The 13,918-nt window shown below is 46.3% G+C and overlaps 1 protein-coding gene across 1 annotated transcript in view; it reads left to right on the plus strand.

The window, feature by feature from the left end:
* Positions 1–12,279, plus strand: part of LOC128724988 (uncharacterized) — a 46,377-nt gene extending 34,098 nt beyond the window's left edge. Inside the window, exons 6-7 of the mRNA XM_053818708.1 lie at positions 9,797–9,994; positions 11,863–12,279. Of these exons, the coding sequence (XP_053674683.1) occupies positions 9,797–9,994; positions 11,863–12,279 (615 nt within the window). The remainder of the gene's footprint in view (positions 1–9,796; positions 9,995–11,862) is intronic.
* Positions 12,280–13,918: the final 1,639 nt, after the last annotated feature.

The following is a 13,918-nucleotide window of genomic DNA, read 5'->3' on the forward strand; positions in this document are numbered from 1 at the left end:
GCTCGTCTTGTCGAACGGCAGTGACCTTCGAAGAATTTCTTAAGTGGATGATTAAAAACGCCTATGATTACATGCGATGGAAAAGTCAGTCGCTGGTATCTATCCGTACCTCGGTGGCTTTTGACGAAGAAACCCCTGCTACCGTGGCCATCTTGGCCGTCGTTCTGTCGTAATGACAGCGGGTACCGACCTAGTGGCCTTTTTCAAGGGGGTTGTATAATGGCGTTTCTTTTTTTTGTACGTCGAAAACGCACTCCATTACACTGGACTTAATGGAGGGATGGCTCATTTAACCTTAACCTTTAAACGTAACCTCAAGGTTTCAACGGTGAAGAGCGAAACAAACCATCCACCGCTCGATATCCGACGGACCGAATGAATTTCGTCGAATTTTCCTCTCTCCCGGTACCGATGGGGACAATCGGACTTTGGAACCGTGCACTAATCGGAGGTTTGTAACCTCAGGCCAAGGATCCCTTTCGGTCGGTTGCGTGGAGTGATTTCGATCGAATTTTCGCCAAACGCTGCGAGGGTGTTCACACGCAACGAAGCATTTCACAATTCCGCACGCTATTGGGGGGTGTTTTTTTGTCATTGTTTTCAAATGGCTGATAAATTGACTCCAGTAGCGGAGAAAGGGTATGATAAATACGTTGCTGATGGACTCTTACGTCGGATGAGGAAAACGCCATTGCAAAATCAACCATGTGACAACCCATTTGTGGGTCGTTAAGTTCGCTAACGAGGTACTAATGGAAGGTAGTTTAGCATGAATTATGCGTTTCTAAATGCGTATGGTTGCAACGTAGCATCGTCAAAAACCTGTATTGTTGTAATTTATTTGCTAGCATTTTCCAGTAAAAGGTATTTGAAGTTTGCTATTAAAGTTTATCATTCTATAGTAGCTCGAAATTGTTCCCTATCATTGAACATTGTCGAATAAAACTCAGTGGAATTTGTAAAATAACCAACTCTATAAGATCTATTTGTTTTAGGATGTCTCAATGCTCATCTTTACCTGTTCGTTGGAAAAAATTGGCCAGTAATGAGGACCATACGCCTAGTTAAACCAACTTCTCGTCTAATGCAAACAATTTCTATAATTTACAAGCACATCTGACCTGAATTTCACAAAACCCATCCAGCAGACCATCTACTGGCTTCTGGCCACCAAGATCTAAGCAAAACAAACACCCCGTTCTCGTTGCGCTCACGTACTAATCCCGTTTCTTGAGACTAGCTTCTTGCGGGTGAAGAAATTATTTACAATCAACCTTTATTTGACCGTTCCGTTGCGGTTCGGCAACCGTAAACAATCTTCCAGGTCGCTATACCTCGTGTAGGCAACGTGTGTGGTGTTTTTTTATTCCTCCTACACCAGGCACCAGGCGCCTCCATCGTACGTTCGCTACCCATGAAGAGAGGGTTTGTATCGCGAAATGTCGGCCATTTGCGGGCAACACCGGCTGCGGTCCGCGTGGCTCATCAACGCTGTGGTTTGCGAACCGTCCAGCCGTCGGCCGGAACGACATCATAATCAACCACGCGCGAGCACGAGTTTGGCAAAGCGTCAATTGGCAACCGGCCACCCAGGAACGCGCGTGAACGAGTGTTGCTTCCAAATCGACACGACATAAATACTATCAGACAGACCCATCAGATGGGTGGGCTCATCCTTGGATAGGTACGAGGGTCCGAAACTAGATGAGCCCGCGAGGTGAGCTAATTATGTGCACGCTCCGTTTGCACGCCGTTCGTCGCGAACTTTGGCACCTCGTAACGGTGGAACACGGGTTAATGGGAAAAGTTTCTACCGGATGGCCACGGAACGGTCAATAATTAGTGGTCGTGGAAATAACGTGGATGCCTCGTGGAGGAAAATGGTGCGAGAAAATGATGGTTGTATGTTTCATAGGTTATACGAACGAGCGATGCGCTGACCTTCTGGGGAACGATGCAGGATCGAAAATGAACAGCTGCGGCTCACGAAAGGTGTTTGTGGGCGCATAGGTGGTTAGTAGCTTGATCACATGACTGAGTGTAATTATTAACGATTTTTAAAATACATTTGGTGGTTGGTACAAAATGTATCTTATGCTACAGGAATTTTGACCATTTAGGGCACGTTTGCTCGGTTCATTCGTAAATGGTGGATTAAATATCATTGTTTTTAAACGAGATTGCCGAACAAACAATGTGCTATTGAGGAATTGATTATAGCGGGGTAAAAAACAGTTTGCACGAATAATAGTAGCTATTGTAAACTCAATCACAGTGGATATTCAGAGGAAAAACTATCTTTCTTGACACGACATTGATAATTTTCACAAAATCCTAAAGGAATCAGTATATTCATTAGTTTAAAATCTCTTGAAAATAGCTCGTATACTCAAATGGTTAGTTAGGGGTATTTACACCTTTTTATAACACAATTCGAACTTTGAATGCATCTCCCTCTGCTGGACGTCTAATTTTCCCACTCTTCTCAACTCACACTACAACAAAGCTCGTATTCGTTGCAAAACGAGCAACCATTCCAATTACCCGCAAATCCATTCTAAACAAGGTGATTACGGTCGTTACATGGGCAGAATGAATACCGCATTTTTGTGTGTGCATATGTGTGTTCCTTGTATCGTTATTGGTGCAGAAAATCGAGCTTATTGTAGTCACTGAAATGCAACTCTTATCATCACACATCGCTGCAACACCATCAGATTGCGGTGGTGCATCTGCATTGTGGCGTTGCACCACAGGCCACTGCACCATGACCGTTGCAGCACACGCCTTCCGAATGCGCTGCTAGAGTGTTGCGGGAGTATTTTTGTAACACCCGTAATTATCATTAGCCTGTCCGTTTTCCACCCCACCGGGTAGCACTATTTAAACCTAATTATCGTTCAATAACGAACTACTGTTACTGCTGCTACTGTCGTGGCCGTGGTTCGAAGAAAACCCAATCATGCGTTGGGGGAGCTGAAAAAGAAACTATCTGAAAGACGTGACCTTCCGTTGGATTATGGCTGGCTCTTGAGTTCAACCAGCTTCGTACGTGTGACGCTTTGTCAGTGTCTGGACGATGGAGCCAATCGATTGGCCAGTTGGTTTGCATCGAAAGACGCGTTCGGGTTCCTGCAGGAGCACAGCACAATGAAAGCACCGATGCTCTGTTGCTTCGTTCTGGCTTCCGAATGGATGGTTGAATCGATTTTTGACTCTCATTCTCCCACACTCAGAATCGGAGTCCTTGGCTGGAAATTACTGGGAAACCAATCGGATATCCTTCGATCAGCATGACATCAGAATTTGTCATTACACGTCAACCCACGCAGACAGTTGCCGCCGTTCCCGTGCCTGGCGAGGAGTGAATGGCGTCGGATGGATGTGCTGGAAATAAAACTGATCGATTTTCCATAACTTCCCTCCATTGTTCAGCGCGGGTGGGTTTGAAAAAACAGTCGAAGGAAACTCCACACGGACATGGGTGGCAAAACATTGTTTATAAGCTACCGGGTGGAAATATTGATCCCGTTCCAGTAGCATTAACTCTATCCTGTCCTACTCCCGACGATGTTCGGTGACTGGTGACTTTTACTTGCATGCTTTCCCTAGCACGTCTCCCTACCAAAATCCCTCTGAGCGGTCAGTTGGTGTGCGTCGTTTGAACTAAGGGTGGTTCATTGTTTGTGCTCCGCCCGGGTTTCGATAACTTTCGACGAAAGCAAGCAAGGCAAGGCTGCGTGACAGCTTCAAACGATTGCGACGGTATCATCGTGTTGAAGGCTATCGGTTTGCCGGTGGTTGCTTTTCCCCTGGCTTTTGTGACCGAATTTCTATTCATAGAACCACGTCACTACTACGAAAGGGGCGCGATGACCGAAATAGTCCGCATGAGTATTGCGTTGCACACGGGCAAGTGAGCGTGAAAAGTGAGTTTAGATTACTTGTAATACATTTAAGGCATTCATTTTTACGCGTCATGTATGGCTTTGCGGTTTGTTGCGAAGTGTACTGAGCGTACTCTTTACCCCGCTCTAATTTCATGATGATTAATTTGTTTACCTCATAAATCATAGTAACGATTGAATTACTGATTGAGCCATCCTCGAACACCACGAATGCACCACACATGAAATTCCCTGGTACCGCATGCGCGTGGAATAGTTTGCAATGGAGACGCCTGGTACCTCAACGCATGGTATCGGTTCAATGGAGACGCCTGGTACTTCAACTCATGGTACCGCGACATATAGTGTGATGGCGACGCCTGGTACTTCAACTCATGGTACTCCGACACATGGTTCGATGGAGACACACATAACATAAACGCATGGTGCCGAGACACATGGGGTGATGGAGATGCAAGGTGTTTCAACACATGGCACCACGACGCGTTGTCTAATGGAGTCGCCTGGTGCTTTGTACTTCCACGTGCCGCATTGTGGCGTATTAAAATTCAAAATAATTTTCCAACCCAGGCCCCGTCGACGGCTAACCTAATAGTCGGTTCCACGTAAACGCATGATTTAAACTATTCATAAATCCAACTATTCATAAATTTAAACTATTCACAAATCCCACCATGAACGAGCGACGAATTTCACGCTAGAACGATTGTTCGCTAAACCAAAAGTATATGGTGCTTCGTCAGATTGCCATGCGGTGAGCCCAAGCCCGTAGAGTATTCTTTTATTCTGTGCCACTTGTGGTAGGCTTGATATAAAATTGACGAACTATCGGAATAGATTCAACTTCACCTTGGGCACGGTTTCTTTAGGGTTCCATTCATCCGGTGCCGATATCAAGTATACACCAGTACCGATATTGGGCGCGCTCAGGTGCACCAAAAGCCCTCTGGTCCTGTTTTGTTTGCCATCAAGGGACTACACTACGTCTTTGGTTAGCTGGGCTGGGGTAAGATACCATTACCTAACATCATGAATCATCAGCTGACGGCGGAATAGATTCACCTCTGTTCCGTGGCAGTACCATGACCTTTCGCTGCAGTTGCGCCAGCTGAGCGCTGTAAAAATAAATAATGAAGTGTTTAGGAATAGCTCGGTCCAAAATTATTAATGGCCTTGGTACGGTTTTACTGTTGGAAAATCGGTCCGTTCGAGCGTAGAAAACTCCAAACGTTCTCCTATTACTTTTACATTCCGAGTGGTTTTCTTTCCCTTGCAAAAGTGGCCTTTTTCTATGCATATCTTTGCTTCTATCATCTTCTCTGTCTCTCTCTTTCCTTTGTATACCGATGCCGTAAAATAATTCATACTAAGCGGGTAGCTCCAGTGCAACTCTTTGCAAACCGGCCACGGTTTGTTCATTGTGTTTGAATGCTCCTTTTTTTCGATTCCGTTTACCACTTGGTGGATAGCTAGCATGGCAGAAATGAAACTTTTGTAAATCAACAACAAATGAATTTACTACCGATAGCGAAATGCAACGGGCCGCATTCTCGTAAAGGCTTTGTAAATCGGCCACTGCGAGGCGTGGAAGCGCAAAATTTAAATTATTCACCCCCAAAATTCGCCCGCCGAAACGCAGTAAAAAACGTGTTCTTTTGCAGCGGGTGTTCAATGAAGGGGGTTGGGATTGACTCGTAAATTTCCACCGAAACGAGTAAGCGTTTGTGCTGTTGGAAATATTTCATCGCAATATTGTTAAAACATTCACACAGCGCACACGGTAACAATGGAACCGGTAGATGAGGCTTTCGTTTTTGAAATTATTAAAGGAACAAAAAAAAACTTCCAATGCAGTATATTTAATAGGATTATTTCGGACATGGCAATTCCGTGCACTTCAATAACTATCGTCGAATGTAACATATTTTCCTGTGTACTGTGTTTCCAACGTGTGTTTGTAATGAACCGGCGGGTAATTGGGAACAATGTGTGCTTTTAGTTTATTTCTGTTCCATCCCCAATCCTACGTTCCTCCTGCAATGAAGCACTTCGATGACAACTGCACCATCGGCTTCCAACGACACTCTGCACGAAATTCATTTGTCCGTCGTTAAAAGAGTGCACCACCCCCGGTCGGATCGTTTTCTTCCCGGCATCCGGTCGGTTCCGGACGCCGTGTGATTTAGTTTTAGTAATTGTATCATTTTGTTCGTCCCGCGTATGTTCCGTGTGCTCACGCAAACACCGCCTGAATGTGATGTCGCTGGCGAAACGCGGCTTGAGCCTGCTTCCCGAACACCCAGGACGCCGGTGGGCTGGGTTTGCTCTAGCCAGAATGGGGTGCTTTTCCCAAAACCAACCACACCCAGGCCCGTGTGCAAGTAAGCGAACATGAACAAGTTTTTCCTTATCGAAACTAGAACACGGTAGTGTTGCGTGTGAGAGTGTGTGCATTTTTTTTTTTCGTTCCTTTATTGTTGCCTTCGTTCAAGTTCATTCGAAACTTTAGCCCGATGTAGTCGTCAAACCACGTATAAGCAGCTTAAAAGCGAACACTCCTTCTGCCCCTGCAAAACCATCTGTCTATGCCCTGGTGGTGATGATGGTTTAGTGTATCATACTTTTTATTCCCAGGAGCTTTAAAAACCCTTCTTTAAAAACCTTTCCAACACGCGCAGCTACTGCCGCACATGCAACACCAAGTCGAATTGGTTGCTTCTTTTTTCAACTCACGCTCTTGCGTGACTGCCATTGCTATCTAACTTTGCAACGGATCGAATTAAGTTCCATCGGGCAGATGAAGATGGAAAATATTACACTGTAAATAGCAAAAAAGCAACACACACACACACACTTACTCATTGAAAATGTTTCGCTTCCATCGTATGCCGACCGGTAGATAGTCGGGAAAGTTTGCTGCACGCAAAACAAAACGAACCACCCATATTAAGCCGCACGAAACCGTGTAACTCTGCAAGCTGCACCTTTCGGCACGTGAATCCAGGGATGAAATGGAAGAAAAGGGTGAAATGAGAAACGAAATTAAATAGCAGCTCCAAGCGCACGCCGCTGGCGGATGGTTAGGTTTAATGGCTTAGATGACGAAATAAAACGAAGCAAATACTCTTCGAAAATGTTTACCTTTCTTTCAACTCCTGCTGGGTGGAAGGGCATAAAATAGAATGGACACATAAACCCCAGCCCAGGTGGGCTGTCTTTTTATTTTTTGAAACAAATAGAAATGAAGTTCAACCTTCGAATCGAGCGCTTCTTCCCAATCGTTATGAAGTACAACTAATCGTTTATTGATTGGTGAAATGTCGGCAACCTGACTATCCATCAGCTGATGACCACGATGTTTGTTTCACTGACAACCGAGCAAGGAGCATAAATCCACTCTCCTGCACGAAACAAATGCATTCTGGGTCGTAAGCAATCGACGAAAAGATGCAATTTTGTGTCGCTTCCTTTTTTTTTCAATTCACCCAACCGGGATCGTTAGGTCCTGGTGGTCAGTTTGATGACGGTACCAATCGAGAACTTGGTAACCCGTCGCATGAAGAATCGTGTCGATTGCATGTTTGACCGCACACCAAGCCAAAGGATATGCTCGAAACACTGTCAGCAGTACCCACATTGATGGTGGAAATAAATCGAAGTACATTCGAGCACCAGCGGAGATGCGCCGTCGCTTGTAGTTGATGATCCACGTCGTAAATTTCAACGAGCTGCCATCAACGCTATCCGGCTCGGTGTTGATGAATGCTGCGCTTGCGAATAGATGTCGAGCGTTAGACACACTGCTGTGCTGGTAAACTTTACCACCTCACTGGTGCGACTAATGGTGATTGGGAACGGCGTAATGCCTGATGAACACACTTTCTAGCTCTATCTCATTAAGTTTTACTGGTGCCGATTACGGTGACGACTTTTTATGAATGTACATAGTGTTTTTTTGTTTGCAAAAGGTGACGTTGACACAAATGTAACGAACTTATTTTGTAGTAATCGAAATTGAAAATATCACTAGAACGTATGGTTCGTAGATGTAGCGCTTTCGATCCCAAACTCCTCGATTAAGTCCCCGGATACCAGCCATGATTTGTACTCTAGCAGTGTAAGAACCTCAGCAGCTTTGTAGCGTTCTTTTACGTACATGCTCGTGTAACTTCTCCTTCCCACAAGCTTTCTTCCAGCATCCGATCTGCTCTACCTTTACCATGTATGTATCAACCGTTCCAACGACGCCTGCCACTGGAGGTTGCGCTGTACAAAGCTTAATTGAATTGCAAAAGTAACCTGCCAGCCGAGGCCCTAACTTTGCTTTTACTTCAGCCGCTTTTCCACCCATCGACCTTCGGCAGATCTGCCAGCTCCGTACGATTGGCCCATTTTTGGCGGACACTTTACGACGGTCCGATTCGGAAAATCGAGAGCATTTCCAACCCATTGCCCAGCGATCGAATGTCGGCTTTTCAATCTGCAATCCGACCGCGCGGTCGGTATCGATTTTTTAAAACCACGCGCTTCGAAACAATGGTAAATTTGCTGCACAATTCGCTCACATGAAAACTCAATCCAGCCCGCATGTGTGCTGTTGCACGACGATAAAAGCTCGAAAGCGGCAGGTTCTGAGGCACTAATTAACCCCATTCGGTATGGGATGGAAAACTTTAGCGCTCTCGATTGGGTTCCATTGTATGGCAAGTGGCTTGCATCCTGGTCTCAGTCAGAGTGCCTCAAACAATCGACCTTCTTTGGCATCCATCCTCCAGTAGCACGAGCTTTAGCCGGTGCGACTCAAGTGCTTTCGATTCTGGCTTCCGTACAATTCACCCGGAATGTTTTATAGGAACGTCTGCTATCCGCCCGGTTTGGTGAAAGTTGACGTAAACTTGACTTACATCATCCCAGCACGCTCTCAACCATCCCTGCTTCTCGTTTTGGCCATCTCGAGCCCTATTTGTGTGCCATCACTTCTGCCTTCAGCTTCCCACCGGCATAAACTAGCGCTCTAGTGTAGCCCCGCACGGTAGATCCATTTTCCAAACCCCCAATTCTAAAGTACGCAACCACTCACTATAAACACCTCCTTCATTTCTGCCGCTATGGCAAATCGAAATGCAATCCAATCACGTTTGCTTCCCGGGCTGCTGCCTCGACACGCCGCTTGCAGTCACTATCCGCTTCCGGCAAGCCGTATAATCACTAGGATTGGCTTCCACGAGTGACCAATTTACTTTTCCTAACGAAATTTAGCTTTCCCTCTTACGATACGCCACCCTTAATCGCTTCGCTGTGATTCACCCTTTTCTCGCTCGCTGTCTCTGCCTCTCTGTCTGTCTCTCTTTCGCTCTTTCTTGCTCTGTCTCACTCTGTCTGTCTTTCGGTGTGTGTTTGTCCTTGTATTTTTTTTTCTTTCAACACAACAAAAAATCACACCACACCATTCTCAACACACATTCGCAAAAAAAAGAAATACACACATCGCGATAGCCTTTCTGAGTATGTTTTTCCAACCTTTCTCTTTTTCTCTTTCTCATTTTCACTCACTATTTCTCTCTCTCTCTCTCTCTCTTTCTCTCTGTTTGTCTATTTGTTTGTCTGTCAACCGAACCTCGTACACGCGCACCCGTACGTACGGATTGAGAGAGAAAAATCAAACGCACAATCGCAATCAATCGCTAATCCGATTCAACTAATGCCATTCTGACTTGGTTTCTTTTCCGCTCCGCCTTGTCATCCCGACCCACCCCCGTGCAATGATCGGTGGAAATTCACACCCGGCCCACTCCTCTCTCTCTCTCTTTCTCTCTCTCGACCCCACTGTGACGTTTTCCCGCCCAAAACCCACCCACATCTCCTTCTCACCGGCACGCGCTCGGCAGCCTTACCACCCGTGGCCGGAGGAGCCCTCCTCGGTGATCTCGGAGCGTTGCACACGGGCCCGTATCAACTCGGCCATCTTTGTGTCGTCCGAGGGCAAAGGGTTCGACTCGATCGAGTTCATCCGGCGGTACGGCTCCCAGAGCGTCCTCTGTCGAAAGGCGAAGAGTGCCGAGAACGTGTCGGCCTCCGAGCGACAGGTGAGTTGCTAAGTGTTTGTTGTTACCGTTCCGTGTTCCAAACCCTCTTCCGGTCTCAAAAGATCGCGCGTGTGTATGTGTGTGTGTGCTTTTCGTTTTTAATTTCCCTCTACTTGGTGTTCGGAACCGGAAGTGCTCTACGCAAATTTCCGGGTTTTTTCACGCTGCTCGATGTTTTCTTTTACATGTGTGTTGATTTTTGAAGTGTGTAAGCTTTTGTGTGCGTGTGGTTTTTGTTTTATTTGTGCCATTCCGTGCAAAGCCAGTGAGCTTTCGCGGCCACTGATCGGAAAGGGAAGATTGTGCTATTTGTTTTGTGCTGTGCTATCGAACAACGATGGCGCAGCGATCGCGCACTGTGATCCATTGCATTCGCACACATCACGCACTTGCACTGGCACACTAACACACTCTCACTCGAAGAAATTCGGACCTCCTTCAACCCATGAAAACGATGATGTCCTTCTCTCCGTCACGATCGAAGCTGCCGAAAGTGTCACTCGCACGAATCAGTCAATTGGCACCATTTTAAAATTCCGGCACCGGGCAACGATCTACATCACGCTTCCCATCCATCCACTTCGTTGTTGTAAATCCATGTTTTCTGTGTACCCTTTTTTGTCGATTGATGTTTAAAAACCAAAAATTTAAAGTGCAACAAACATAAATGTATTTAAAATGAACGGTCTCAAGCTAACCGGTAAATGGTGATCGCAGAATTATCGTTATCCTTGCGGATGGTTTTGAGTGTGTAGAAAATTTGAAATTGTGTTTTTGTGTAATAGATGTTTCACATTTACTATTAAAACACTGCAAGCCAAGTCTTTGGCATGTGTTCACAATCGTTTTTTGTTTATTACATTTACGTTTTCATTCAGATCAAATGAAATTGTTCTCTGGAACCTTACTTACGTTCAAGAATAATTTACAAGTAGTTTTACTGATGCAACTCATGCTTCATTTCCAGACCCGGGAGTTGATTCACTAGCTCCCACTGTGTCGGTTAGCTGAAAATAATTGTATACGCATTTGCGGACATGTTCGCATCTGATAAAATTCTTCTACTTTCGTCATGCTGGTCATTTTCTTCACACCATCCGATCATCACTAAATCATATCAATGTTCTTCACTGTTCGCTTCATAGCAACCAATCTATCTGTAAATCGTTGATTCGATCTATAGCTGCTAGCGTTTTTTATGTGTTTATCTTTCGTGTTTTGGTTGGTTTTTCTTCCTTCTTCGTTCGTTCATTGTTGACTGTTGCTGCAGAACAGCACATTTCGATAGCAATGCACCTCCCGAAACTGGACTCGATCGGAGGAAAAGCTCACCGTAAAGCTCTCCCGAATGGAATCAGCTGCATCGTTTAGAAGTGTCCGTGTAGATGAAAGCCCCCTACATCCCTTCACCACGCACCAGGGAAGCTGATTCGGTTGTGTAGTTGGAAGCTTCTCTCCCCACCAACACCACCAGCACCACCGCTAACCAACCCACCGACCAACGGGTTAAAACGCTCGAACCATCGCTCGATGTTTCTCCCGTAGTTGACGTTGCTCGTTGTTTTTCTGTGTGTGTGTGGTTTTCCACGTGTGTGTGTATGTGTTTTTCTCGTTCACGTGTAACATCCTTCCCACCACGAATCGGCTTTATCGGAGTGTGTAAATGTGGTATAAAACATCCGCTCCCTAGCTTCGTAGCGTACGGATTCGATTCGGTTTTGTTTGTAATAAATACACCCTCAAAACGACTCCCACCACTGTTCCGGTTTTCCAGTTTTTCCCTTCATTCACCCTTGCAGGGGGTGCTCCCAACTCCCCCCCACCATTACAAAATCCAACTAATCGCACTTCCGTTTGCGTCTCCACAGCGCCGCTTCTCCGAATACCCGGAGTGGGAAACGGAAGACAGCACAACGGGCAACGGGACGGCGGGGACTGGTCACGGGGGTAACTCACGGCGGAAAAAATCCCTCCGGCAGGATTCGATCGAGCTAGTAGAGTGCCACAAAGAACCAGTGATCGCGGGGCCACCCACCGTCCCATCCGTCACCCCTGGTGCCGTCCCGGTAGTAGCCGGAACAACGGCGACTCTCGTCACGGTCGGAATGCCGGTTGCGATAGGCAGCAAACCGATGGCCACCGCCACCACCACCGGTGCCTCTGCCGTTGTCGCCGCAGCCGCTGCCAGTGCAGCCGGAGTCATCAAGCCAACACCGAAGTTGTCCAACCTGCCGACGCTTTCAGTGTCCGGACCATCGCCACCGCACGAGGAGGAGTTCCTGTAATGTATCCACGATTTTTGTTTTTGGCTATATATCCCTCTCTCTCTCTCTCTCTCGCTATTCCGCCATCATGTAGCGCCGCCATTTTGCCTTCATTTTCCACCCGCTCCACTGTTTTTTGGAGACAATGATCACCGCTTGCTGGGATGGGGTGTCATTGACACCCACCCTCACACACATACACACACACACACACACACACTCCACGAACGTAGACACCTTTGACCCCGCATAACGCTGTACATTCGGTAGTCGCATTTAGTAACGGTAACGCAGCTTTCACACGGGGGTGGCGGCTGAAGTGACCCCGGGGATGGCTTAGGATGACTTGTATTTCCCGGCCTCCAACACTATCACCACCATCTCGCTAAACGGAGAGTCACTAGAAGGACCCGTCCGTCTGTAAATAGTAGTAGTGTACGTACCGTGTCACCCCCACACGGCTGTAGCTGTAAAATACGCGTTTCATCTGCTATAAAACAAAAACAAAAATCCCCACATTGCAGTGCATAAGTAGCGTAGATCCTTCATTGCTTGGTAACATAGCGCAGATCCTAGTAGGCGTTTAAGCCCAAACCTAGAGTAGGCTCCGCATCGCTTCTACGCGCGTGTAGGGTGTAGCAAGGTAGTTGAAACAAAAAAAAAGCGAAGAAAAAATAACACAAAACTAACATTAAAACTGTGACATCGAATCTCCTGTGTATGGTAGCATATTGTTGGACGAGTTGAGCGGTCTGTTCTTGTATTTTCTAACACTGTTGATCTGGGTCGGACGCTGGCAAGAAAGAACGAATGATTGATAGGTGATGAATAGCGTCCGATAGATGGTTCGGAAGGATGCTATGCTTTTTTATATTCATATACAACAACAAAAAACATATGTAACATTATTCTGCTAGCTGCTAGACTTACTCTATCATCGATGGTGATGCGTTTGCATGGGAAGGAACATTTGATGGGTTGGAAAATTGTAGTTTATAAGCAAGAATCAAGGTGTATAAAGAAAGCTATCATGATTGCGTTTCGATACGATTGTCCGATCACGAAGCTATTGGCTCGTTTTCAGCACTTTTTCTCGCCGTGATGAAAAGAAGAATCCATGTAGTAAAATGAGAGCAACTCAAGTACCCACCACGATAGCAACATCTGAGACAGGCACACCTGACGGCCGTATTCGTTTTTATCCTTTGCCTGATGCGTATATGCCCTTTATCGCCTTTGACCCTCACAAAACGTGAATGCTGGACGAGATTGGCGCCATTTTCGAAATGATCACGGCACCCGAGGGAGCCCTTTCAAGCAGCACAGCGATCTGCGACTAAAGCTTTGCAATTCCGACGTCCCATTGCGACCACCTCATGGATGTTGAGGTGAGCAGTACCGATAAATGTTATTAACACAGTGTAGTTGATTCGATTGAGCGCCGGGTTTCCGGATTGCCGCTGAAATTGCCGCCAGCATTTCGAAAGCACAGACGTGGAAGTGAAATGGAAATACAACAACGAATGAAATAACCCTCATCGAACCACTAAACCGCAACCCACCGGCGATTTCTCTGCGATTGATGAGAAAGCACTGCTTTTGGCATGGCGGATGGAAAGCTACGTGTGTGTATGTTCATTTCCTTTCTGGCTTCCCGCCC

Source organism: Anopheles nili, chromosome 3, assembly GCF_943737925.1.
Source record: "Anopheles nili chromosome 3, idAnoNiliSN_F5_01, whole genome shotgun sequence".
Lineage (NCBI taxonomy): Eukaryota > Metazoa > Arthropoda > Insecta > Diptera > Culicidae > Anopheles > Anopheles nili.